Raw genomic sequence first — 27,649 nt, 5'->3', positions numbered from 1 at the left:
AACGTGTTGTTTTGGAGGTGAATGTCAATATCTAGGAAAGTGATGTTCGAGTCGGATATAGAAGAAGTGAATGATACTGAGGAGGAGGAGTTGAGAGAGGAAATGAAAGAGGATAAAGTTTCGCGTCCGTGGGACCAAAGGAGGAAAATATCATCGATATAGCGGGCCCAGAAGAGTGGTTTGAGGGTTTGTTGTTGCAGAAAGTCATATTCAAGTTTACTCATAAAAAGATTGGCGTGTACAGGAGCCATACTTAAGCTCATTGCAGTGCATTTTATTTGCAAATATATGTTGTCGTTGAATTAGAAACCATTTTTGGTGAGGATTATTTGGCTCAGTTCGATGAGAAAATCTGTGGATGGGGTGTGTGGTGTGGGTCGTAGGGAGAGGTAATATTTCAGGACTTCTAAGCCAATTAAACAACCTTTTTTGCCATGCCCCCCTACACCAAGATCAAAACCCTTCATAATAAAAGAATATTCTCCTCTTTTCTCTCCACTTTCGGTCCCAAAGAAGCTCTCTCTCCCAAAGATGTATCCATTCTTTCAACACCTAATCCTAAGATCCCCCATTTCTATTTGCTACCCAAAATTCACCAAACCAATAACCCCGGACGTCCCATTGTCTCCAGCATCAACTCACCCACTGAACGAATCTCCGCATTAATAGACCACCACCTTCAACCCAGAGCCACTTCACTACCTTCTTTCATCAAAGATTGGTACCACTTTCTGGAACTTTTATACTCAATCCCAATCCCTCACAACACGACCATTCTCATTGCCACAATAGAAGTTACATCTCTCTACACCTTCATTCCCCACAAAGAAGACTTAGAAGCCCTGCAATATTACATTCGTCAAAAAATAAAGGTATATAATAAGATTAAAATATTTACTAGTTAACAAATGTTTAAAAAATATAATAGAAAACATTTTCATGTCAATACCACTTTGCTCACGTTTTTCTAACTCGCTTTTTAGATACACGAAATGTTTCTCCTTCTCTAACTATTGTTCCCTGACTTCCATGTTTGTCTTAAACTTTCTAAATTAGGCTAACCGCATTATCTTTGTTTCCTTCATTTATTCTCATCAGCTTCTAAGGCAAACCCCTGACGTAGTAGCCATTTTTCTCATCTCATAATTGCTTCATTCAAGTTAGACTACCTGATCAAGATAGGTTTTGAAGAATGCAGCAGCTCATAGTCGTCCTCCCGACTTCCTCCCTATCGTTTTGCATTCGAAACATGTTTGTTAGAAACATCAGGACTTAATACGTGTCCAATCTATTATGCCCTTCTCCCTCCTATTGCTTTTAATTAAACCTTTTTTATTTTACTTGCATGAGAACTTTTTCACCACTTTTTCTCTCTACCCAGCTTGCTTTTGTCAGAGTCCTCCTGTTCCACATTTCCCTCGCCTCAAGCTTAATTCTGTCCGCTTTCTCACTGCTACACGTTTCACATTCGTTACGTACACTCTAAAAGAATGTTTTGGTGAAACTTTTTCCTGGCCACCGTAATTCTATATCACTATTAATTAGTTTTTTTAATTATTTTTGAAAATCCTGTTTTGCAAAGGTTAAAGGCTTCTTTTAATCTTTCTCTCTCGTATTTATTTTCGTTATTAATAACCATACCTAGATGATAAAAACTTTTTGAAGGCTCCCAAGATTTTATTTCCGCTTATTATGTCAATTTTGGTATTTTTTTATTTTATCATTCCAGTCGTTTTGTACGTATTTTTTTTGCTCGCCCCCGATTAAAAATCCTCTGAGGTTTTGCACTCTAGTTTCAGTGTCTTATTCTTTCTTTTTCTGAGTTTGCGATGATTACCCCATTGCCTGCAAAGTGTATTTTTCTTCCACTTACTTTAATGCCTTTGCTCTTTCGTCCTTGTGATTCATGCCTCATTAAATAATGATGAGATTGAGAGTAACCTATTGCCACACATTCTTATTTTGGTTTCTTTCATACACCCGGCCATAAAAATCAATTTCACTCTTTTCTATTTTGTTTAAATTTGAAATCATTCTTTTGTCCTTTCAGCGAAGGCCGCATTTTTGCCCTTACTTGAAACTATAATTCCCATTCAAATGTGTGAAAGGCTTTTTCCGAGTTTATAAAGTTCGCATATGATTACCCATCTATCTCATTTACTTATCTCCATTGTTTGCCCTAACGGTGTTGTCACTTTTCTGGTCACTCTTCATGCCCAAAATCCGAACTGATCGTCCCATAAATATTGTTCAATCATTTCAATAAGCCCGTTTTCCATTATGTTAATGGAATTTTTGGCATATGAGACGGTTTGGAATTTATTCTATGAATAACCATGAAAAATTATTACCTTTCTTGAGGATTGTATTTGTTTTTCTGTAAGGGAATCGCATAGGTACCTCGCCAGTTTCGTAATAATTTTTTACTAATTTTAAAAACCGTTCTTTTTTTGTTTCTCCTAAAGTATCAAGTTACTTCTCCCGGATTATCGTTTGTTCTTGTTTGTAATGCTTCCAATTAAGATTTTCAAGTCAAAATGAAATTCTTCTTGCGCGTCCTCATTTATATTCCATAGTGTGATTCTTCTATACATTCCTTCTCCTGTCCATCCACTTTGAAGACTACATTTTCATTTTCCTCCCTAATCACATTTCTTATGCTTTCATTGAAATGATGTAATTTTTGCATATGCTTTGTCCAACCTTCCCCTGAATAATTTCTCTTTTATTTCTCCACTCCCTTTATTTTTCCTCCCGGCATTTTAGTGATTAGGTTAGCTTTTTGTATCATTAAACATCCTGCTTCTCTTTTTATTTCTTAATGAGATTTGATATTTCTTTGAATAAATATTATCGTTGTTCTAGTTCTCCATTCCTTGAAATTTTATGTCGTTGCTGTGATATATTTTTTTACATTTTCACGTCTTGTGTTCGCCATGCATACACAAGGTGTGATGAAAAAAAGACCGGACTGATTTTATTCTACGCAAACCGTTCAACGAATCGAAACGAGACACAATGTGCCATCTAGTGACACATTTGACGACTCTAACGAGAGGTGTTGCGTTTTTTTACGTCGAGTCATTACGCAGCAGCAGCGGTACGTGTCTTAACCTGTTCGTTGCCGCGTGCAACGGCAGCAATGAAGGAGCTAGAGGAACAGCGTGTGTGCGTGAAATTTTGTTTCAAACTTGGCAAAAGTGCTACGGAGACATTTGGAATGATTCAGCAAGCCTTATTTAATGAAGCTATGAGTCGAAGCCAATGTTTTGAGTGGTACAGTCCTTTTAAATCGGGCAGAGCCTCGACAGATGAAGATTCAGGAACGGGGCGGCCTTCCACTTCGACAGACCCCATGTCAATTGGTGAACGATTTGGTGCGGGAAAATCGCCGTTTAACTGTTAGGGAGATAGCTGGGGAAGTAAGCATTAGCTTTGGATCCTGTCAGACAATTTGGGCATGACGCGGTCGCATCAAAATTCATCCTGCGGGTGCGGGTCGTCATGACAGAGCTTTTCGCCAGAACCTCTTCAGACGTGGATCCATCAGAGTTTCTTTCGTTTCCAAAGTTAAAGTTAACCTTGAAAGGACGCCGATTCGACTCTATTGCGAACATTGAAACTAATTGTACGGTGGACCTGAAGGGAATCCCGAAGGAGGCTTACCAGGCAGGGTTTGAGAGCTGGAAGAAACGTTGGTAAAGGTGTGACGTCAGCCAAGGCATGTGAAGAAGTCTGAATGGAAGAGGGGAGGAATATTTTACCCTTAACCTTGAGTTTTCGATCTCAAAGATTTCACACAGACCCGAACATTTTGTTGATATTTGTCCCGATTACCGTTATTGGTGGAGCTACATGGATGCAAAGCATACGATATCCCTTTGTCAATGGTAGACGAATCTTTCTCATGCGATTATACGTATATCGCCCCGATAACAGTTGGGTTATTTCGTTTCAAACACCGATCAGAGCCTCCGCTCATTTTATGTACTCCTAGTTTCCGCCTCCCTTGTAAATGCGTGATAGCGGTCTATCTAATCAATAATCCTCTGCAAATTTAATCGGTGCCCCGTGCCGGAAGAGCGGTTCACCGGTGATCATTTTGTATTCGAGTAGAGGACTGATCTGAAGGCCATCGCTACCGAATGCCAATTTTCGTCCCACTTTCCTGAGTCGTTTTATTAGTGGAGAGTGCGACCATCATGTTCCTATTAATTCTCTCGAAAAGAGTCTATTTCGGCTAATAGTAGTAGTGACCTGTTTAACACCCGAAGCAGAGCACATCTTCATTTCCCTCGCCCTGTTATGTCCTGGCGTTTTCCGAGACAAATTTTGAGAAGCCAATTACGGCGATGCCACGATTAATGAGAATCATTGACTCCCTCGCTGCTTCCATATGCATAGATCTTTGATACTTTTCACAAATACTATAAATGCTTCATAAACGGTTAGTGTTGACGCTTTCCCCGAAATTAAACGAGTCGTTATTCCGAAAAAACGGACGAAATTTTCTATCGCGGCTTCTCTGCTACATCATCCGAATTATATCCGAAACCGTTATTCATTTGCGTGGATGGTACCCGTACGAGATCTGTAAATCAAGTAATGAGACTGGCAACACAGCGTTGGATCTGGCAACACTGGAGGCGTTGGGCTTGGAGGGGCGGCAGGGGAACATGTGATTCGTCTTCAGTGCGGGTTTGAACTCGCTCGAGTCATTTCGTTGTCCGTAGCGATTTTTTTATGAAACCCTTTTTTCTATTCTGTTCTAAAAATGAGTGACATCAGTTTCGAGGAACAGTGTGCTACCAGTTTTTCCTTCCGACTTGGGCGGCACAGTGCGACGGAAACTCTTGCCCTGTAATGCTTCAGCAGGCCTACGGAGATAGTGTTTTGTCAAGAGCACAGGTTTTTCGGCGGTGTAAGGCATTTTCAGAAGGAAGAGAGTCGACTCGTATAGCAGAGCAGAAAATATCTCCGAATAGAATTTGCTCAGTAAAATTCAAGTGAAATTTTTTTTCCCTTTGTTTTGCGATAACCAAAATAACCGCCCTCTGCCAAATCATTAAAATAGAACATCACCATTCAACGAAAAGTTTTGGGAAGATAAATTGAAATGGGTCCTCCCCCCTCGGCAAAACAACAACGGACCACTTATATGGTTACAATTTCTTACTCTCTGACTTGTCATTCTCGCATTCCAATATCGAAGCAAGCGAAACCGAGATTCTGCATAACGCAAGGACTCGGAAAAGAAGTCCTTTTGCTTGACCTCTCACCCTTCTTTCTACGTTCGGGACAAGAGGTCAACGGCGTATTATCCTCTTACCTTCTTCCTTACTCTTGCATAAATGATTCAACACTCACAAAAGAGTGAAAAACGTAAAATCCGCCGCTCCGCCTTGCCAAATTATTCAGAATGGCGTCGTGCCCACGACATCTGAGTCTTCGATGCCTGCGCAAATTTCGAATCCTCAGAGATATTGATTGGATATTTGATAACTTAACATCCGTGCGAGGCATTTCCTCGCCATTCGCGTGTTTTTGCATTCAGCATTGCAAGGCATTCGACTGCCAAGCGCACTGGGAGCATAATTTCCTTAATATCTCTTTTTGATGACAATAGTCTATGCGAGTTACAAGATGTGTCAGTTTATACAAACTGTAAAACCTTAATTAAAATCAGGTCTGAATAGTATCGGAGGCGAGGCCGTCTTTTTTATTAGAACTTCAAAAGTTAGCAAACAAGCAGGCTTCCATATACGACTTTCTATTTTAATTCATCAAGTTTCCCGGAAATTAAGGAAATGTACATTGCATAAAAGAAGTGGAAATCTCAAACACGCTGAGCTGCTTACAGGTTTCTCGGAAATGGGAATTAACTCGCTACTTAATACAAGAAACCGAAATAAACCTTTTCGGGATCTTTCCTGATTCACTCGGCTGACGTCTCATGGTCTAAGGTATTAATTTTATTGAGCGTCGAGCAGTTGCCTTCGGGATGGACCTTTAAATTCCATTTCCTTAATATGTTTAAAACTTATTCAAGGTTCTCAGTATGCCTATTGAATCTATTACCGTGAACCAAGAAATTCATCTGTAGCAAAAACTGTATTCCTATGTTATGTAGCAAAAACTGTATTCTTATGTTAAGTTCCTTAAATCTCTATGGAACAAGTGGGGTAATAATAACCCCGCCTATCTCGTAAATCCTGAAGGGTGGCGTTTAGAACTCGTGCAATACAAAGGGAGTTGGTTATGTTAACTCTACTTTTAACCTTAGGTGAAACTTAACAAAATTTCCCCTTCTTACCTTTCAATTCAGTATGACATGCGAGGGTTGGTTGAAAGGTAATGTGCACATGCTTTTAGACCACAAACAAAAACAAATAGCAAAATCGGGCGAAAAGTACATTACAGTACAACTCTTCACCGTAAAGACAGACACATTTATCCCAACGTGTGACAAGTCTTTTAGAGTACAAGAAAACTTCTTCTGACATTTCTCGAATCCAGGACTTGACAGCTGCCTTCACCTCATCATCCGAGGTGTAATGATTATCCTTGGAGTGTCTCTTGAATTGAGGAAAAAAATAAAAATCGCAAGGCGCAAGATCGGGGGAATAAGGAGGGTGTGGAATCGGTTCAAATTTCAGGTTTCGCAGAACCTCTCCAGTTGCGCGCGAGGTGTGTGGACGAGCGTTGCCATGTTGCAAGTATTGGCGCTAGTTCGCCTTTAACACGACAACTCGACCAATATGTTTTGCAATACACTTTTAAGTGATTCGCCGATCACTTAGAATCAATTCTTCAAATATGACGACCTCAAACCTCCGCATACGTGTTGAGGGGGAATGTTACTTCCACATGCCACCAGGAGTGCTTCTGAAGTACATTTTGTTTGTGGTCTACAAGCGTGTGCGCATTAGTTTTCGGCCTACCCTCGTATATTGTTATGGTGGGGGCTTTATAAATAGTGGTGGTTCATTTTTATTCCCTTTTTTCGAATAACAAATGATTAACTTGTTAAGTGAATTAACCTTTGTTTTGAATTAGGATTTCTTCCAGCATGTATACTAATCTACACGTTATTGGATACATTTTTACTATATCCTAAGGTGTATGTGAATGTTAGTTGATAGTGTATGTATTTAAATGCGTGTCAGTTAAAAAGGTTTTCGCATTAATATATTCGCTTTTGTGATGGTAGATTTGCATGAATTTCTGGGTTTTGCATGTGATTGAATTTTTTTTACGGATGATGACCCAACACCCTCTGCCCCACTCCCATGCGGCGACCCGCAGGTTATGTCCAGGTTAGAGAAATAATTTGTTCTCGCCAAATTTAAGTACAACTTTCTTAACAAGTGAGTGATGCGAAAAAGTTCTTCCTTGTCATTTTGTATAATTTGCAGTAGCACAGCTAAAATTTTTTAGAGCGACTGTATTTGTACTTTTTCGGGCATATCTAGTATTCGAAAATCAGAGCGTAGCTCTCAACTCCAGTAGTAAATAATTGAACTCAGTTAATCGGTTCATCAATACCAGGTGCTTGCTCTACCGTGCAAAATTACAGGTATGCATATAAGAATTACGCAATCACCCAACTTGAGCTGCCTTATAAATCTTACGAGTCTCTCTTTAAAAAAATCACTCTCTAGTTCGAATCCCCATCGAGCCGCAGAAGTCTTCAACGACTGCAACTGCAACTACGTCACTACCATCCGCTTGATCTCGGAATCTTTAATTTGACCATTTGTTCTCTCCCCAAGATCCACTCTTGAATTTCCGTCTTTTCTTATCGCCACGAACTATGAATCGGGATGTATTCCTTGAATTTCATTCACAATTCGTCCAACATTTTTTTCGTCCATTCTTCCAGACCCTTTAAATACCTTTATCGAATTCATAACAAAAATCGGTCGTCCCAGTACGCGTTAAGTGAGTGTTCCAACTGGACTTCAGCGGGCATAGCAATAGCCCTTCTTTTCTTCCTGTGTTTTCTGCTGGTCGAAGCTTAAACCGCAGATCCTGCATCGGTGTGCCACATTCCCTTCCTGTGTCTTTGGGGGGTGGAAACCATGGGTTGCATGCCCATGCGGTGGCCAAATTTCCCGTTCTTACTTTTTAATCCTCATTTGCACGTTTTTGGGTACATTTTTACTACATCCTACAAGGTACATATGTACCATATGTTAGTTGATAGTATTTGTATTTAATGCGTGTCAGTTTCGCTTGAATATTTACGTCACTGTTGGTACAGGTTTTCACAAATATGTTGGTTTTGCATGTGGTTTTACTCCCTTTTACGGGTGGTGACCTAACACCCCCCGCCATACGCCATTACATTAGCTTGCAAGGTATTACGTATATGCAGATGCATAATCGTGTTCTATCACCATTTGAAACGCGGTGGACTGGTTTCACTAAACTTTTAATAAAATTTCCTAAAAAATCATATCTCGTATAATGATGAGAGTAGACCAAGTGGCGTTACGACAAACTTTTATCGAGAAGTAGCGGAAGGTGTCGGGAGGAAGGGGGTAGGAGGAGGGTAAGTGGAAAGAGAGTGTGTAAGAGGTAGGAAGGGGTGGCTATTTGGCGGGGGTTGCATTTCGGCAGTGTCTCTCGGAGGTGAGGTACCCGTGGGCAGGAACGGTGGCTGTAGAAGCTCTCGGCCGGGCCCTTTGCGTGGAATCTCCATTTCTAAATCTCTCCCTCGTTCTGAGTGCACCCGTCGGTCCTTTTTATAATCAGCCCTTCACTACCCATCCCACCCGTTGCTCACTCTGAGGAATCACCACCTCCGAGGGGATTCCTCCATCTCTCCTTGAGGGAGTCAGCCCACCACATACTTGGTCGCCTCATAACCCACACCAGGAAAGACAATTACGCCGTGGTAGGGCTGCGTTCTCGTGGAGAAATTTCATTTAAAAGACAATTGAGGACTTTTTTATTTAAAGGAAAGATAAGGCTCGTTCCCATTTTTAAACACTTTTCTTGGAAGTTTTTTTTTAACCAGGAACCTTTTTAATTCTCTCACAAATTTGAGCGGCTATTTTGCGTGACTAATTAGGGGTGTGGATGGAACGTGCTTTTTTTCTCAGAATCGTCCCATCCTTTATTTGCATGATAATTTATTAAGTGTGAACATGTTAATTAAATTACGTGGACCTAAACTGTTCTGCAAATAAGTTATTAAAATACAAATATTTGCTTACCAACGCAGACCACCACCCAATTATGTTTTAGACGATCCTCAATTAAGTTCAAAAAATTACAAAGGAAATATATAATATGGAGTAGATGAATGCAAAGACGTTTTTTATTCAACGTGCTCTCCGTAATTTCCGGGCCTCTTATCTTGCTTAGTACCGTTATTTTTAAAATGGCACAGGCACATTAAAAGTGTTTACATGGCTAAATTTCAAATTTCATTTGAAAGTGAAATGATTGAGATGCATCTGCTGACCCAATGGGATGCATAGTTAATGCTACCATAATAAGTTTCAACTGAGAACAACATATAATTCAAAATGACGTATGATATTGTGTTTACTTTAAAAAAATTACATGCTAACTTTACTCATAAATAGTCGTGATTAGTTAAAGTTTGCACGATGTAGTATATGTTAAACATTACGCAAATGCAATCGCTTAAATTAATTTATCGTGCATGAAATATTTTTTCCCTTAAATAAGCCATATATTTGTTTTGATATTCATTTTCGGTCGCATAAATTATGTAATGGGTATTTATATTATTATAAAATATCATAAATTCTTAAATATCGTGGTCCGTCTACTACTCACTTATAAAGCGCAAAATGGATGCTCATTCGGTCCATTTTCTCTTAAAAAAACTTCGTACAACTTTCCTCTGTTTATTCTATCCTCAAACCTATGCGAATATCCAAATGTGCAATTGACTTTCTTCTTTCTTTCCGTTTATTTCGTTTCCATTCACTGCAGAACAAACAAATGATCCGTGCATTCCCTAACCACGTGACCGTACAGCCGCATGGCACACAGTACGCCGTATATAATATGCCACCTCTTTTTCGACCAAAGCACCGAAGTATTCTCCCCTAATGTACTCGAACAACTATTTTCTCCGTGCTTATTATGTGGTATCCCTACCTTTATTTTTACGCAAAATTAAAATTATCCCATTCTTCTAATTATTTGAAAGGACCTTTAATAGAATATAGTTTTTAAAAACTCGCTAAGTGAGACAGTTGAAATTTCTTTCACTCCAACATGTTGCCCATATAAAACATGTACGCAATTGTTTTCCCATTTAATTAGCATTCGAACTATTTTCACAGCATCCTACGCCTTTAACTTCGTCCCGGGCTGCTTACGTGTCTCGAATTTTCTGCATTAGTTTATGCCATGCCAATATATTTGGCACACTCTCATACCACATATACGCTATTTTATAGCTCCTCAAAACAACCCTTCGAACAATTTCGAACTCTATATCCACCTTCCATTCATATTCATCGCCGCAGTTATTTTTTATTGCACTCCTTCCCCTTCTTGCATTGTCCTTTTTATCCACTACCAAAACAGTTTCTTACTTCCTCAAAACATATTCTTTATTTTTTCTTTTTACCCTCGTATCTTGTCCTAGCTTACTTAAACGACATTTTTGCACTGAAGTTTTATGTCCTTGTAAGCCTAAAATCTAGGGGTATAACGATGGCTACAGATACGTCCTGAGGAAAACACATTCGTCAAATTTATGGAATAGCTAATAAAAAGTTAGGATTCATTAAAAGAGGATTTGGGAATTGCAATGAAAGGGTCAAGGAGCTTTGTCATTTCACGTTAGTTAGGCCCCTACTTGAGTACGCTGCAAGTGTATGGGATCCTCATGAATTGGGCATAATTTTGGAACTAGATCGAGTGCAACGTAGAGGAGCTAGGTTTGTGCGAAGTTGTCACAAAAAAGGTAGCAGTGTCACGATACCATTGGAGAATAAAGATGGGAGCCACAAGTTGACCGTAGGCTTAAATATGGGTTAAATTGACTGCGTATATTTGAAGCAGGTTACTTATCTAAGGATATTTAGGACATTTTACAGGCCCCCACTTTTAAAATCTGGGATATTTCTTGTAGAACGGAAGGATTTAAAATGTCGTTCTATCCTCATAAGATTAGGGATCATAATAGACTTGACAGAAATCGCGTAGGAGATAATTGGAATTGGGTGTGTGTGTGTGTGTGTGTGTATATATATATATATATATATATATATATATATATATATATATATATATATATATGTATATATATATATATATATGTATATATATATATATATATATATATATATATATGTTGATATCTTGCATATTTCTTCCTGCATGTTATTCTTTTCATTTAATCGACATCTTTTTAATAAATCTACAGCATAATTTTAATACACATACCCTGTTATTTAATATTTTTGCTTGTGAGAACCCTCATTCAAGTGAATAAAATTTATCGAGCGCAAGATCAAACTAATATTTGTGTAGTGGCAACGTGATTTGGTTTCACATGTGGTTTTATTCTCTTTCACGGGTGGTGACGTAGCACCCCCTGCTACACGCCCCTGCGGCGGCTTTCGGGGAATTGCGTAGATCTATTTGAATACGCAATTCCAGAGAATTTTCGCCTTTAGTTTTTGTCATCAATTTATATTCGTCTATGCTAGGACTTTTTTAAACCTTTCGTTTGTCCGGTTCACAAGAAATAACTTTTGATTTCCGCTACCATTCCATTTCCACACACACACACACACACACACATTGCTTTCCACGGTTTTGCAAAATATCTTATCAATTTTTCATGCATGTCCCTTGAAAAAGTTGAAGAGTTCACTCTCCTTTAAATGGGCCTCGCAAAACCACTACGCTGATTCATCCATACGAGGGTGTCCCATAAGTGCCTGGCCTGACCTAGAGATGGCGGTAGTTGTTTGAAAAATCACTGATGTAGAAAGTTTGCAATCTATAAAGCATATGCTTCAAGTTTGAATACGCCACGTCGTTTAGTATTTGTTTGGCAGCCATCAATAGTGGACGGTTTTAGTAAATTTGTGAAAATGGAGAAAATTGGTTATCGTTATGTGTTACAATACTTATATTTGAAAGGCCTCAGCCCAACCGATATAAAAGCTGAACTGGATTATACTCTGGGAGGGTCTGCTCCTTCGTTTACAACAGTGAAATATTGAGTAGCAGAGTTTAAACGAGGCCGCATGAGCTGTCAAGACGAGCATCGCATTGGTCGACCAAATGAGGTGACGACTCCTGAAACGGTGAAGAAAGTCCACAAAGTGATACTGGATGATCGTTGACTGAAAAGACGCAAACCAGCAGACATAGTAGGCATTTCAAAAAGTGCGGTACATCGTATATTCACTGAAAATCTGGGAAAGAGAAAGCTGTATGCAAGATGGGTGCCGTGTTTGACGATCTTGAAATAGGAAAAGCTATCAACGGCGATTATTTTGCGAACTTATTGCTACGTTTGACGGAAGAAATCAAGCAAAAGCGGCCACATTTGGCTAAGAGGAAAGCGTTGTTTCATCAAGACAATGCACCAGCTCACAAATCCGTTATTGCAATGGCCAAAATTCATGAATTCAAGTTTGAATTGCTACCTCATGCACCATATTCGCCAGGTTTAGCCCCCTCGGATTATTTGCTCCTCGCAAACTTGATAAAATGGCTCGGTGGTCAAAGAATTTCCAACCGTGAAGAAGTGATCTCGGCAGTTAATGGCTATTTTGAGGAGCAAGACAATTCTTATTATGAAAAGAATATCGAACTTATTTAATATTGCTGGGAAAAGTGTAAAGAGCTGAAAGGAGATTATGTTGAAAAATAAATACATTTTTTTTCAAATTTTGTGTTTTCTTTGTTGGTCGGGTACTTTTGGGACCACCCTCATCAGTATGGAAAAAATATCTCATTTTGTGAGAACCTCTTGTTTAAATTCTAGAAACCATAAATTTTCAAATATTTTCGAGTCATGAAAAGTGTATTGTCATTGAACCTTAAATATTCCTGAAAATTATTCATAGCGAATGGCGAGTGCGATACAATTATGCATAAAAGAAACAGCTCAATTACTCAACCTCTCACCCTTCAAGGTAGTTTAGTAATATTTATTCCGCAAATGCCATTTATCTACATTTACATGATAACCTGCAAGCCACTGAAAGGGCGTGTGGCAGGGGCAGCAGGTCATCACCCGTAAGAGAGAAAAACACCAAATGCAAAGCCGACATATGCATCTAAACCCACACTCATATAGGCGTATATATATACACACATACCATCAACCAAAATACACATGTGCATGCAAATTTAGTGCAAATCTGTCCTATTCCGTGGAAATTAGAATTGAAAAGCAAGAAGGGGCAACTCCACTATCACATGGACATGCAACTCATAGCCAAGGACACAGGCCGGGACTGTGACACACCGTAGCAGGCAGGCAGTGGAGGCGTGCCCGCCATAGATAGGGTCATTTATGCCTTCCTTGGTTTGATTACTAAGTATTTGGTAATATACGAGGTCTGTCCAATAAATACGCGAACTGGTGTCATTAAAACTTTATTTTGCAAACTTTGGTCCACATCGACTTTGTTTCCCTCAACAAAGTACTTTCCATTCGTAGTTGCAATGCACTTATTCCATCTTCTTTTCCACTGTTTAAAGCACCATTGGAAGTCCTCGGCAGTTAGGCTTTTTAGCTTTCTTGTCGTATTTTACTTTATTGCGTCCACATCTTCCCAGTGATGTCCCCTCATCACACTTTTGCATTTTGGGAATACGAGGGGGGACCCTAAAGTAACTGGAATTGGGCCACGGTGGGGAGCGAGAGTGGGGGAAGAAGTGCCCCTTCTTGTTTGGCCGGTCGTACGTCAGGCTCACGCTTCCTGCATCAGTATGTGCAGTGCCGTCGCTGTGACTGGATCGGTCCATCCATGAGAGCTGTTTCAGAGAAACAGCTTTTTTCATTTCGGCGAAAAGCGTCATGGTGGATTATCAAGAGCAACGCGCTTCAGTGAAATTTTGTTTCCTGCTGGGTAAATCGGCCACGGAAACTATTGTAATGCTCAAGATTGCTTATGGGGAAGCTACCCTAAGCAAAACCAGAGTCTACGAGTGGTTTACACGTTTTAAAAATGGTGAAATGTCAATTGAAGACCAACCCCGTTCAGGCTGCCCTTCAACTTCAAGAACTGACGAAAACGTCGACAAAATCAATGCCCTCATTCGTGAAGTCCGTCGCAGAACCATTGATCAACTCTGTGAGATGTCTGGAGTGTCTTGGAGTTCAATTCAGAGGATTCTATCAGAAGACTTGCACATGAAAAGGGTTGTAGCCAAATTTGTCCCTTGCCATCTCACTAACGAGCAAAGGGAGCGTCGAGTACAGGCAGAGCTTCAAAATCAGCTCGAAGAGGACCCTGATTTTTTTCCAAGGTGATTACTGGTGATGAATTGTAGTGCTATGGATACGATCCTGAAACAAAGCAGCAATCAAGCCAATGGAAGACAGCGGGCTCTCCTCGTCCAAAAAACGCTCGTCAATTGTAATCAAAAATCAACACTATGCTCATTAATTTCTTCGATTGCATAGGTATTGTGTGTGCACTCGTAGGAAAAAGTCGCAAGGGGCGAGATCTGGCAAATAATGAGGATGATTAAGGGTGTTGATTAAATTTTTGGCAAGAAACTGGCGAACAATCAATGCTGAATGTGCAGGTGCGTTCCCATGGTGATGGATCCATCCATCATGTGGACATAAAGTGCAATTAAAGTAGTGTGAACTGTTGATTTTCCTAAATTCAGTTCATCAGCTATCATTCGGATAGTTTTTCGACGATCAGTAATGGCAAGGGACCGCACACGATCAATGTCGTCACCAACACAGTTGGTGGAAGGTCGTCCCGGCCTTGCATCACCCGTGACGTCTCGTCGGCCATCCTTAAAATTCGTAATCCACTTGAAAACGGATGGATGTTTTCTTCTCGGATCTTTCCTTCTCCAGATGTTTTCACCGTAAACGGCTGTCAACATTTCCGTAATTTCTTGATAGCTTTTACCGTAATTCACCAAAATACTTGAAGTTGATTCGTTTCTCCGTAATTTCGTCAATTTCCATTTTCGACAAACAGTAAAAACAGGGACAACAGAAATTAACATAACTGGCAACATACGCACAGCACGACGATCCGCCACGCGCAGACGGCTCATTGGGTCTCAGGCGACAAGCGCCGCTAGTGGACGAGGCTATAGTCCGCGTTATTGCAGCCAGATTGCACTAGTTCGCGCATTTATTGCATGGACCACATATTTTAGCGCTCGAAGTTCCATGTGATGAAAGCGGTCTAGCGGTAGATGTTGAGAGGCTTCTATCCTTATGCGTATACCTTTTTTTCAACCTCTGTACGCATATCATATTGCGCGCTACCTTCCTCCCGATTGATATCGCTTTGTCATGAGTCAATATTTATGATGTGCGGTCGGCGATCACTCTCCGATGAAAATGTCATCGGGACAAGCTTTTCGCCTGAATCCATTACAGATGCGCGTTCGTTTTTGGGAAATAGCGGTAAATTGTTTGCTTAAAAGCTTCCACCCGATGGTTTATTTACGCCGAAGCTACCAAAAAAAACTCCTTTCATAATTTTCACTCGGAAGCACTTTGAAATCAATCCCGCCGCTTAATGGCACGTCCCTTAAAACGGTCTCAAATCAATGGCTCCTAATAAGCAATCACGATCCCTTTGCGATCGGAATTTTTTTAATTAGACTTCAGATTTTGCTTATATTTGTGGTATTTGATGAATATGGGTTCTTTCATTTGCAGAACATCTGTTCATACTCCCAAACCTATATACGCAGTGAAAACATAGATTTCAAAAATTTGAGGATTCTTAAACGCTAGAAACGCCCTCCCTTTGTAAAACTTTCTTGTTCCCTTTAATTCATCACACGAACTGTTTCCGTTTTCTATTCCGTATAATCATCCTTCACTTAACCTTTTAGCGTAATTAATCCATGATTTAGATCTCTTTCATTGGATTTGATGATTTAAAAATCCTAAAATGAGGTAATAAGGCCGGGTGTGCTGGCGGTGATTTTGATTTCCTTTACGCATTTTATATTGAGGGGATTAATTTGCAACCTATAATGAAGAGAGTTGATTTCTTGATATTTGCAATGTTTCTATAATAATTCCCTGTAGGACATTGTATCTATGAAGGCCTTTCTTTTTCCCTTCGTCTGAGTGATTTTACGCCGAATTTTTTCACAAGCGTTCGGTTTTTCTTTCTCCATTGCTTAAGCAATTCTGCATATAGCAAATCGGTAAGACCATCACTTCCGTCAACGCAAAAATCTGGTTATTTTCTCCGCTCAACAAAGGAGTTTGTGCATTGAAATCGTTTTCGAAAAGCATGAAAAATTACCTTAGCCCTTTATTGGTTTAAAATCCAATTTTTCGCTTGGAAACGGCGAATGCCTTCAATGCTAAATTTCACAAAATCCTTTGAATAAAACGGAATATCTTCTACGTTTAACAAATTTCTTGAACTCATCCATTCAATTATTTGCATGGTATGACACCTTAATTAGGGCATCGTTCTTTTTATGGCTAATTGGCACTGTCGATAATTTAATACAGAGGAAACAAGAATCAGCTCAAGGGGTCTCAAAAGGAAAAAGAGTTAATAACGAAATACCGCATATACAATGTCACAGGTATTAACAGTCATCCGTGTTGATCCACAGTCCACGTGGTTAAAGCTAAATTTCAAACTTCTATTAAAGGTTATGTCTGACTAATTCAAAGAAATTACGCGAGATGGCGATAGGGTTACTTTTAACGGAGTCATCCGCTAATATTTCTTCCATCCTGATAGAGCGATTATTAATTCGTATTGTACTATAATTTTATTTAAAGAACTTTGGATGTAATTAATGCTCGTAGTGTCGCTGTTTTTAAATCACAATTCAATTGTTTACTTATAAGTTAATATTACTGCATGTTAGAAAATTACAGCAGTGGTCCAGTATACGCGCGATAGTAAAAATAGTAAAGTAGGGCCCATAAAGACAAGTATCATCAGTCAAATATAGGTTCTGTATGATATTTTTGACAGCAGAAGGTGCGCTTAGGTATAACTATAGTTATAGTATTTTCCGTTAGAAAAGTTTAAAAGCAGAAAGAACTACTTCGATCTTTCTCATTCCTTCAATCTGTAAATGATGAATTTATGAGACAACATTATTTTGGCTTCTAAGCGTGAAAATGCAGCAAAATTGGTGATCAACGCATTTAATTCGTTTGAAAAACATTGATTTTAAGCGTTACCCACAGTTGGCTGCAATGAAACAATAATACAACGCAACAAATATAAAAATCATGGATCCACTTGCAACATATACAATATGGGGTTCTTTCTATCGTGTTTTTCCGTAACGAAGGGATAGAATAGTGAAATCTAACAATTAACATCGATAAAACGATGGAAAAGGACTCCTTCTTCCCACGGATAATACAGGATACCAACTTCAGGGTTAGAGATAGCAAAAAGCCAACTCGCCCCCCACAACGTCTAGGGAATAATATTTCCCCTTCTCTCTTTTCAATTCTAATTTGTACCTTATTGGATTGATTTTTATTACATTGGTATGTGTATGTGCATATGTATTGTTGATATTATATGCACTTGCATGCGTGCCAGTTAAAAAATGCTTTTGCATGAATATATACGCCTCTTATGAGTGTAGATTTGCATGATTTTTTTTGTTTTTGCATGTGGTTTTGTTTTCATATACGGGTGGTGAAATAGCACCCCACGTCATACGCCCCAGCGGCGGCTTGCGGGATATTATTTTGATTTAGATGTAAATGAAAATTCATTCCAGAGACATTAATCTGTTACCCCAGAAAGTGTAAGTGATCAATAAACATTTCTGAAACAGAGTTAATGCTGTGAAAGACTGTTCTCAACCAAGTTAGGCACACCATACATTAACAGCAGAAGCCATGGCAGGAGTTGAATAAGGGAATCGAGATGGTGCAGTGGCTAACATACTGACTTCCTACCCAGAGAACTCGGGTTCGGATTCCGGCGGTGACAGATATTTTTCAGTGGTGTCCCGATCCCTATTTGAAGAGCTTTATGAAGAGCACTTTGGGTTAGTACACCGTCCGTCGGGTGGGACGTTAAGCTGCGGACCCCTTGGCGCCTTTCGTAAAGAGTAGGCTAATGCCGACGCCGGGTTTCTCTCCACCCTTCATCCTTTCCTATCCATCCCCTATGGCGCAAATGACCTCAGCGGTCGGTCCTTAAAACTACTAATAGGAGTGAAAAAGACATGGTTTATCTGGAGGAATTCATCCACTCTCCAAGTACCGGTAACTCCTATTTCATACCATAAAAACTAAATATAAAATTGATATAATTGCATAACTGCTCTGTCCATTAAATTATGGGACGGCAAATATGTAGGTTTTCCATTTGGCCTTCCCTCTTATCAAATGGGAGCGAATAACCTCGCGGTGAGGTCACGCCCCAGTTGCCCTTGGAGGACGGACTGTTCTCGGGATCTCTTCCCTTGGGATATATTTCCATCTGACTGAATGAGAGATTTTAAAAATCCTGCCTGTTCCGCCGAACTGATTCCGATGATGAATTCCCCAAAGCAACATTTACCGGTTGAATTAATGCCGGGGTCCCAATTCGTGCGCCATCGATCCTACTAGAAATCCGATGGCACGGCTCGAGAAAACGGTCCACTCCCCAAAAAAGGTGGTAATCCTCCCACCAACACGAAGCCCTTCCCTACGACGACTGCGGAATGTTTTCATCAGCGTCCCACCGAGTGAATGGCTCCCCCTGGTTTGGAACGTGACGCTCTGCTTTATCTCGTAAGCAATTCGTAATGGTGATTCGCAGTGAGGAGGGACATTTTTCCGGCATTTCTAGTGGCATAATGGATCGAACAAGGCGTTCGGTTTATTCGATGATTAACTTTGAAGAAGAGGGTCGAAAGGATGGATTATGAGGGCGGGGTTTTAAATTTTTCATGGGAATCTGATGGGACAAAGAGGAGGCAGAACAGAAAGCCCTTTTCGACGTCGGGAAATGGTTTCGCCTCGTTTGATGGACGCCCGAAAACGGAGACCCGCGCATGATTGTGTATTCCCGACGATCGCGTCCTAATCTCAGGTCTTCCTCACTCCCGAGAGGAAGGGGATGGATGGGCACTTGGCCAAGTCGGACAGCCACCACGACCCGCGCGACGGAGACAACTCCATCGCGGGACTGCATTGTCTGCGACCTTCCACCCATCAAACAAATAGTTTTAAGCCCCCACTCCCCCTCCCACCCGGGAGATCCATAACAGATTAACTTCGTACCTTCTGACTGACCGGGTCAGAGGTTCACAGCGCCAAGAGTACCGCTTGCTGTCCGAAATAAAACCCTGGAAACTCAGTGTTGTCGACTCGTAACTCAACTCCTATAGCATATGAAATCACTTCGACTCGCTCGTGGAAGTTTAATTGTGTCTACACTTAAAGTGGACTATTCCAATGGTTCGTGAGCTCATCGGTGTCCGAATAAGTCCGAATGGGTGACCAATCGGTGAAATTTGAGTGAAACATTTCTCCTAAAACTTCTTGCACATAACAGAGATTCCCTCTCTCTGAGATCTATGTAGGTCGCAAATTTTTCTTTAATTTTCTGCTCATATTTATTTAAGAGATAAAAATATGTTTATGAATGTATTCTGATAAATATTTATTAAATATGTTTGTGTTATATTATTATTTTGGACTTAAATATTTTTGCAAGTCAATTGTTACTTAGATTTATATGTATTTCTGCTTTATATCCATATTTAACACTCCTAGAATAGGATTAAACCATTTAAATGAGAAGATTAAGTTGGATGATAGCTACCTTTTGTTTATCTTAATCTTTTCAATCAGCTTTGACGATTTTATTTCTATTCTAATTGTTTATTTATATCAAAGGGATTGAATGAACGACTCCATCATCATCAGCTATTTCAATCCTAGGATTGCATCACCGCAGCCCTCCATTCTGCTCTATTTAATATCAATTTCCTCAATCCTTGATACCTTCTCTGTTTTACATCCTTCTTGATTTGTCCTATGCACATGTTTCTTACAAATCTGTCCGTCACAAGTACATTGGGCCAATTAAGAGGAACGCAGAACAGGGAACCTGTCAGACGGTTAGGGAATGAACGCTACGTAAATAGGGAAGAATGGGGTGTTGCAGTAAACCAATTTTAGGATTGATATACTGACTATGATGACGTATCTCTCGGTCTTCCTCGAGGAATCTCCTCTTTTATGTTTCCTTATTTATATTCCTAATAATAAACGAAATAGCATGACATAATCAAATCATTTGAAATGGACGCAATGGCGGGAAACAACGAAGGGTTAGCACAATTTTAAGATTTCTCTCCCTTTTTGTGTGACCAATGTGTTGACTGTATTTGCACACACCATTCATTACTATAACAGAAATATGTTAACCACAGCTAATGTAATATCTATCCAGACAGACACATTGTTCGTTATTTCACAGAAAGTTGAACTCCCATTAAAAACCCCTCGAGTGATAAATGCAACAATAAATGTAAAATATTTTAGAACCAATAGTTGATTATTCACAATTCAAACAAATTTTGGTTAGCTAAATGCGCTTATGAAGTTCAGACCAGGAAAATACGAAATGCTCTGTGCTTTATTGTTCTAACGAAAGGAATTTGTCGATATAAGTTCATTTTCTTGGCAATTAGGACGGCTGTTAGTAACTCCAGCATTGGACTTGGCCGCGGACGATTTCGTGCTCTTCTAAGAAAGGGTTCGATGCGCTTTAAAGTTGACCTTTATCATTGTTATAACATGGTGCCCGGCAGGCCTACTAATTTTCGCACAAAATATCTATACTTTTTCGCCCTAGCGCGGTCTGATGATGCTATTCTGATCCATTTTTGTTCGTGAAAAAAAGGCATCTTAAATCTATCTGTTATATCATTTATCTCTTTATCAATTTCAATTAATCAACCTTCCAAGCTGACTTGCATGATAGTTAATTTTCGGGTGAAATTTTCGGTTAATTGGAGATGAACGGGTAGAAAATCCCGAGCAAGCCCTAAAACCCACATGGCCACTCCCCAACCTAAATTAGGGGGGATCGAGATGGTGCGGGGGCTAACGTACTGGCTTCCCACCCTGAGGGCGCGGGTTCAAACCCCGGCGGTGTTGAATATTTTTCAGAGGTATCTCGATCCCTACTTGAGGTGCTTTGTGGAGAGCACTTCGAGTGAGTACGCCATCCGTCGGATAGGACGTTAAACTGCGGACCCCTTGGCGCCTTTCCTAAACAGTAGGCTAATGTCGACGCCGGGTTTCTCTCCACCCTTCATCCTTTCTTGTCCTTCCCCTATGAGCAAATGACCTTAGCTGTCGGTCGCCTCCCCTAAAAACTACTATTTTTCCAACCTAAACGCCCATAATGATGCATATGTCTTCCCGCCGGAAGCTTTAGAAACGCTCTTTCCACAAGTGTGCACATGTCCCTTCAAAAAAAACTAAAAGCCATATTTACATAAAGGCCAATGAAGAAGAAATTGATACCTCTTTTACTCGGGATTAAATTCCCGGCCCAAAATTTTCGTCCGCCGAAGCGTCCAACAATTTCACTAAGGTGATGAGGCAACAGGCGCCGACACTCCAGCTTTGGAAGCCATTGGCATTTATATTTTAGGTAATTTGAAATGCCTAATTTTCAATCAAAGATAATTATCTAGGTGCTGCGAATATAATTTTTTTCTGAATTCCAATCTCAATTTCCTAACTTTAATTAACCCCCTCAAAATTCATTATCTTGGATATTAACCAAACTTTATGATGAGATTTTTTTTCAGCTACCCCGGTAGGAGATGAAGTGCAACTCTTAGCAACCACAACTCATTTCGACGTCAAAGTCGAGATTCTATTATGAGAAAGGAAATTTCGGTAAATTTTGAAATTAAACCTTGTCTGCTCCCTTGATGTGATCGTTGTGATATTTTCATTCTTGATACATCTACATAATACATCGCAAGCCACCGCAAGGGCGTGTGGCGGGGGCTGTTAGTTCATTATCTGTTAAATATAATAAATCCATATTGCAAAATCAACATATTCAGGCAAATCTACACCCAGAGAGGCATATTATTCATGCGAAAATCTTCTCGGCCCAAATGCGTGCAAATACATATACCATCAACCAACATGCACATTCGCATACAAGTTTATTAAAAATATATCACATAACCCGGAAAAGAGAAGAAATACGTGCGCTCATGATGTTTTCGGGATTGATGCAATTGGTAGAGTACGATAAGGAATCGATCGAAATTTTTAACGATGATATTGGAAAATGGGGATTCGCGGTCAAACTCAGCGACAGTATACGTAATCAAACATGTACGCAATAGCATACAGAAAGCCGAAACGTCTCAGGAAAATTACAGTGAAGAATTAAAAACCTTTGAATATTTTAAAAATTATAAAGAGAATAATCAAGATTTCACCGAATTCCTCCATCGGCTTTGAGAGATCACCTCAAACAGCATGAGACATATCTACTTTGCCAGGAAGTCTTATTTCACATTATGTCTTACGTGGAAATACTCCACCATGTTTCACTCAGGGAGAAATCTTCTATGCAATTTCACCGGTGGAATTACGAAAAAAATAGCATAAATCGCTAAGCAATGTTGAACAAAAGCAAAATGTGGCCTTGCTATTTCAATTTTGATTCTTTTTGGCGTTTCAATAAGGGCTTACGTCATTCAGACGCCCAGAAAATAGGCCGAATATCCGTACCCCAAGGGCATAAATAAGGTATAGTGGTCACAAAAATAAACTATGAACAGGGAAAGCGGTCGCTGAGTGCTGAGGAATGAGCAATCAGAGAGGACTTCCATTAATCGTATCTTCAATTATCTCCACCTTAGGATTAAAGAAATGGTGACATCCGAAACACTAGCGGTAAAAATGGCTGGACTAATGCAGATTTAAATTTTAATGACGCGAGAGCATTTCAACAAACTCGCCAGCCAAAAGAAATTGGCCCATTGTTTACAGTCATTGCCAATCATCGCTCTCATGCATCACTCGGCGTTTACCTGTATAATTACTGCAAATAAAACGGTGCGACGGCTATTTCAAATCCCGACTCGCACGTCACATTGCATCAGCCACTTGATACGACATTCTGTTTATTTATAACGGTGATAATCTCTCGAAAATGGGATGTATTTGTCGGGATGAATGCACATCTGAAAATTATTCGCTACATTCCAAATTCGCCGTTCACAAAGGGTTTGTGAGAGGTACAACTTAGAGATACGAGGGGCCTTAGATTTTTCTGCGACTGAGGTTCACAAGCTAGACTTTGTGAAATTTTCAAAGGATTATTTTTTTTTCCCAATCGCCTCAAAGGCCCGGGTAGGTACATGATCAATGCCCCACGTGACAATGCATGAACTGAATACGGAATTGGTTGTGAGAGAGGTGTCGACCGAAGAATCAATTTGAAACGCAAATTCAAGAAGCACAATGGATGCACGCTGAGTGGATTCCAAGCTGTTTGAATAACAAGGAAAATGGCTATGAAAGAAACTTTTTCCTATTACCGATCCATAAATATTCAGTTGTTTGATCAGTAACATAAAGTGGTGGTTTATACAACTCCAATAATGATATCGATGAAGCTTTTATTGGGAAAAGTGAGAACCATTGAAGGGGAAAACGTAAAAAAATAAAAGAATTTTTAAATGGAATGGAATATTTACAAATTGGAAAAAAATCTGTAGTAGTCTTGTTACTTCAGGAAAAGAGCACTATTATTTAGAAGGATCAGTCTGATGACTTTTTAATGACGAATTGATGCAGGACTTGTTATCTTATAATAAATATAATTTTAAATGGCGAGATCAGTATGAACTTCAATGGACAAAACGAACTATGGCACAGATTGTACTGGCATTTGTAACATTCAGATTGTGCAGTTGTTCTGCAAGCCAGGGAATTTCCCGTGATTACCCGACCGAGAGAATGTGTTGGTTGTCGATTTGGACATTCTTCGGTCCAAAACAATTATTTCAGCATTTTTGGAATTCCTGCATTCCGTTGCAAGTCAGCGGATGACTCAGTTGACCTCTCGTGGCATTTCCAGCAGTCCTTTCAATTTATCAATAGCACCAGCTTGTGATTTTCTGATTGTAATTGAAATTATGATTCGATCAAGACTATAATTTCTATGTTTTATGTAAATATGAATGATAAAGGGTTAGAGATTTTGTCTAGGTTAATAAATGCATGATTTTTCCGATGAAAATTCATTTTTTATCTTCCCGAAAATGTAATTTTTAAAAGTGATTTTTTTGTGCTTTTTGCTCTCTTTTTGTGATTTAATTTGCTTTCTGTCAAGAATAATTCAAATGTTTTTCATTATGTCCGTCGAGGCTTCGTTCAAATGTGTTTAAAAATATTTTTGTCTTGTTTTGAGTCGTGGACCGTGTATATATGGCATTGACATTTTTATGAAACAATGTAAACAAAATTATACCACCTACGTTATGATTGGACATTCTTCTTATCATTTATCTTTGATATTTGTGACACAATGCCTTTTATATTTTGAAAATACATTTTTATGCACGTAGATAAATTAAAAACCCTCTTTCGCACGAGTGAAGTATTTAAGCATTATCATGTATCACTTTGAGCTCAAAGAAAACGCACCGGCAGTGGGTGCCTATCCAATCAAATTCATTGATATCTCATCCTCGTATCGATCGATAATGGATGCGTACGCCGAAAGTCATGAATGATTACAAACCTGCCGACTCTTGCAATCCGCGACCTCCAAATTAGGCTGTCTCGTGCAGTTTTCATCGCCCATGAACACGCCACTGATTTTTTTTCAACCGAATCGCCCGAAAAAACCGCCGCGGGTTACTCACTCGCCACGCGTGTGTGGATTTCCTTTCCTTTTCTTTTCTTGTTTAAATTTTCAATTTTTTTCCCACCTGGTCCAATTAACCTCGTCTTTTTTCTCTCACCCGTGGGCAGGCTCCGGGCGGTGAAGAAAGAGGGTGAAAATGGCGGCGCCGGCTGTCAAGTTCACACTCTGCTCGACGAGGCCTACGACACCATCGCCGCCGAGAGTGGAGGTGAGTCCACGTAATAATCCCTCCCCGCACTCACCACGTGCGGCGGCGACCCCCTCTGCCGCCCCACCCTCCCCAAACACCTCCTCGCTCCATTCCAACTCTCTCCCCGGACGAAGATTTCCACGCTCAACTCCCATGGACCCATTAGAGTGATTGAAATCGTTTGGCACGGAGGAAATTATTCCAGCTCTGCACTTCGTGGGTAAGTAGAGAGATCGCGACGAGAAGGAATGGGGAATAATACCGGCGAAGCAGCAAATGCAGGGCCACCCAATGTGTGTAGCTTCCGAAATTAAGGGAAAATTAGACGGAGCTATTTGAACCTATCGAAAATTAAACCACTGAAGTGATGCGTACCAACTTATCCACGAGTAGTGCCTCCCACGATGATCCGAGAGTATATGCAACCGCAGACATTGTATCATATTGTAATGCTATGCAGTTTTTATTGCGCGATTTTACCTCTTTTTCCCCAAATTTAAAGAAAAAATTAAGGAGGAGCAAATAGGCAAATATTGCCTATTCTTAAAAAATAACGTTACCAAAGACAATTATTATTCTTGATTAAGACAAGGATATGGTTTACTCTTACTAGTTTTAGGCATTAACAAAATTATTCTATAAATAAGATTTAGAAGTCTGATTATTCCTACTTTTTCTCATTATCATTTTCTGTGAATCTCGCCCACTTTTTGGGGGTGGGAACAAGTTTTTCAGCGGCCCTGAGAATGTACGCAGCTCATTAAGTATTACGTAAAACGCTTAACTTATTTCAAAAATAAATCGTGGCTGATTTTCGGGGTTTGAGGTCGCTCAATCGTGGTGGAGAAATAATGCTAGAGCAATCAAGCTAAAACCACTATTTGTCTAGGTCCATGGAGGAATATTATTATGAGAATAATTGTCGTATTCACGTGAATATATATATATATATATATATATATATATATATATATATATATATATATATATATATATATATATACTATATATATAGCGATTGTACGGAAAACCTCACACGAGTGGCACAATAATGGGCTGACACAATATAACACAAATAGAATAGAATAGCAACATTTAAAAGGACACTCACACGGTAAATTGTTCGAGCTTTCGGCCCTCTCAGAGGCCTTTTACATGAGAGACTCGAATATTAATGGTCGTATTCACGTGAGTATATATATATATATATATATAATATATATATATATATATATATATATATATATATATATATATATATATATATATAAGTTTAACTGGTGGAAAATAATCAGAGTGAAGCGCATAAACATGAAATGAAGTAATACAGCCATTCGCATCAAACAATCCAAAGATTGTTTTTGGCCGCTGAGTGTTGAGCTCATGCCGAAAGAAGTCTTGTAACATATGCAATACGGAAATTAGAGACGTCAGATCCCTTGTTTGTAATAACCATGCGGTTATCCGCGAATTACGTGAAGTCAGAATGGATTTGCACCCCTTGAATGTTTTATAATGTTAGGTTCTCCTAAGACGCATTATCTTATCGAAAACCGTTATTGTAGTAGGTTCATTAATACTACATGCATGGAGGGAAAGAATCACAGAAGAAGAGGATGATCTAAGAGAAGTTGTTGATGGAAAATTTTGGTGCAAAGAAATAATGAGGCAATGAAGGATATATATCCTTCCCAATGGAAAGAAAAGTTTGCAGAGCTGCTCCTAACCAAGCCCTGAATTGATAACACGCTATGATAGTGACCAACATCGTACGACCAGGCCATTCGACCCTTAATTGCATTCAAAAACACCACCTGCCACTTGGAAGTCGTTCAGGAACATCCCGTGCAGCACCCTTTCGGCGTCCTGAAATACCCTTACTGGAACTGAATCCCCAACCGCAGCTGTCAGAAGCAGAAAAACTTGACTGTGTTCCATTCAGTTGTTTTTTCTCCTTGGTAAACAGAAAGGGAAGGTGTCGTGATTGATAAATATTCATTTTGATGGACTTATATTTTTTAAGACAGTCTACCGATGAAAGGCATATTTTTAACGGTTTCAAATAATTATTACCTATTACTTATCGTGTGCACTTCCTCTATCCTAAACTCGTTTGCACTGAATGACATTTTCTTCAGTTATTGATACTGCCTAAAGACTTGTCGAGATATCAATCATGCATAATATGCGCGTTTCACTCATTTGTAATTCATTTTGCATTTTATACTGATAGTGGCCTTCCTGCCCTTCCCTAGGTTCTATCGCTGAAGGTCGCTGATGTAACGCCCGATCCCATTTGGGTGCAATTAATGTTCCCTACCCTTTCCCAACGCTACCCATTCCACCCCTGCGTTGGGGTTCCCTGAAGGAAGCATAA

At 39.6% G+C, this 27,649-nt stretch overlaps 1 protein-coding gene across 1 annotated transcript in view; it reads left to right on the top strand.

Annotated features, from left to right (window-relative positions):
• The window catches only part of Gycalpha99B (guanylate cyclase 1 soluble subunit alpha 2), a 417,282-nt gene that overhangs the window by 290,798 nt on the left and 98,835 nt on the right, over window positions 1-27,649 (top strand). Inside the window, exon 3 of the mRNA XM_071597019.1 lies at window positions 25,190-25,290. Coding sequence (XP_071453120.1) covers window positions 25,190-25,290 — 101 coding nt within the window. The remainder of the gene's footprint in view (window positions 1-25,189; window positions 25,291-27,649) is intronic.

This window comes from Hetaerina americana, unplaced genomic scaffold (assembly GCF_022747635.1).
Source record: "Hetaerina americana unplaced genomic scaffold, ioHetAmer1.1.p SCAF_8, whole genome shotgun sequence".
Taxonomy (NCBI): Eukaryota; Metazoa; Arthropoda; class Insecta; order Odonata; family Calopterygidae; genus Hetaerina; species Hetaerina americana.
The sequence above is the reverse complement of the archived record's forward strand: the minus strand, read 5'-3'. Positions and strand labels throughout refer to the sequence as shown.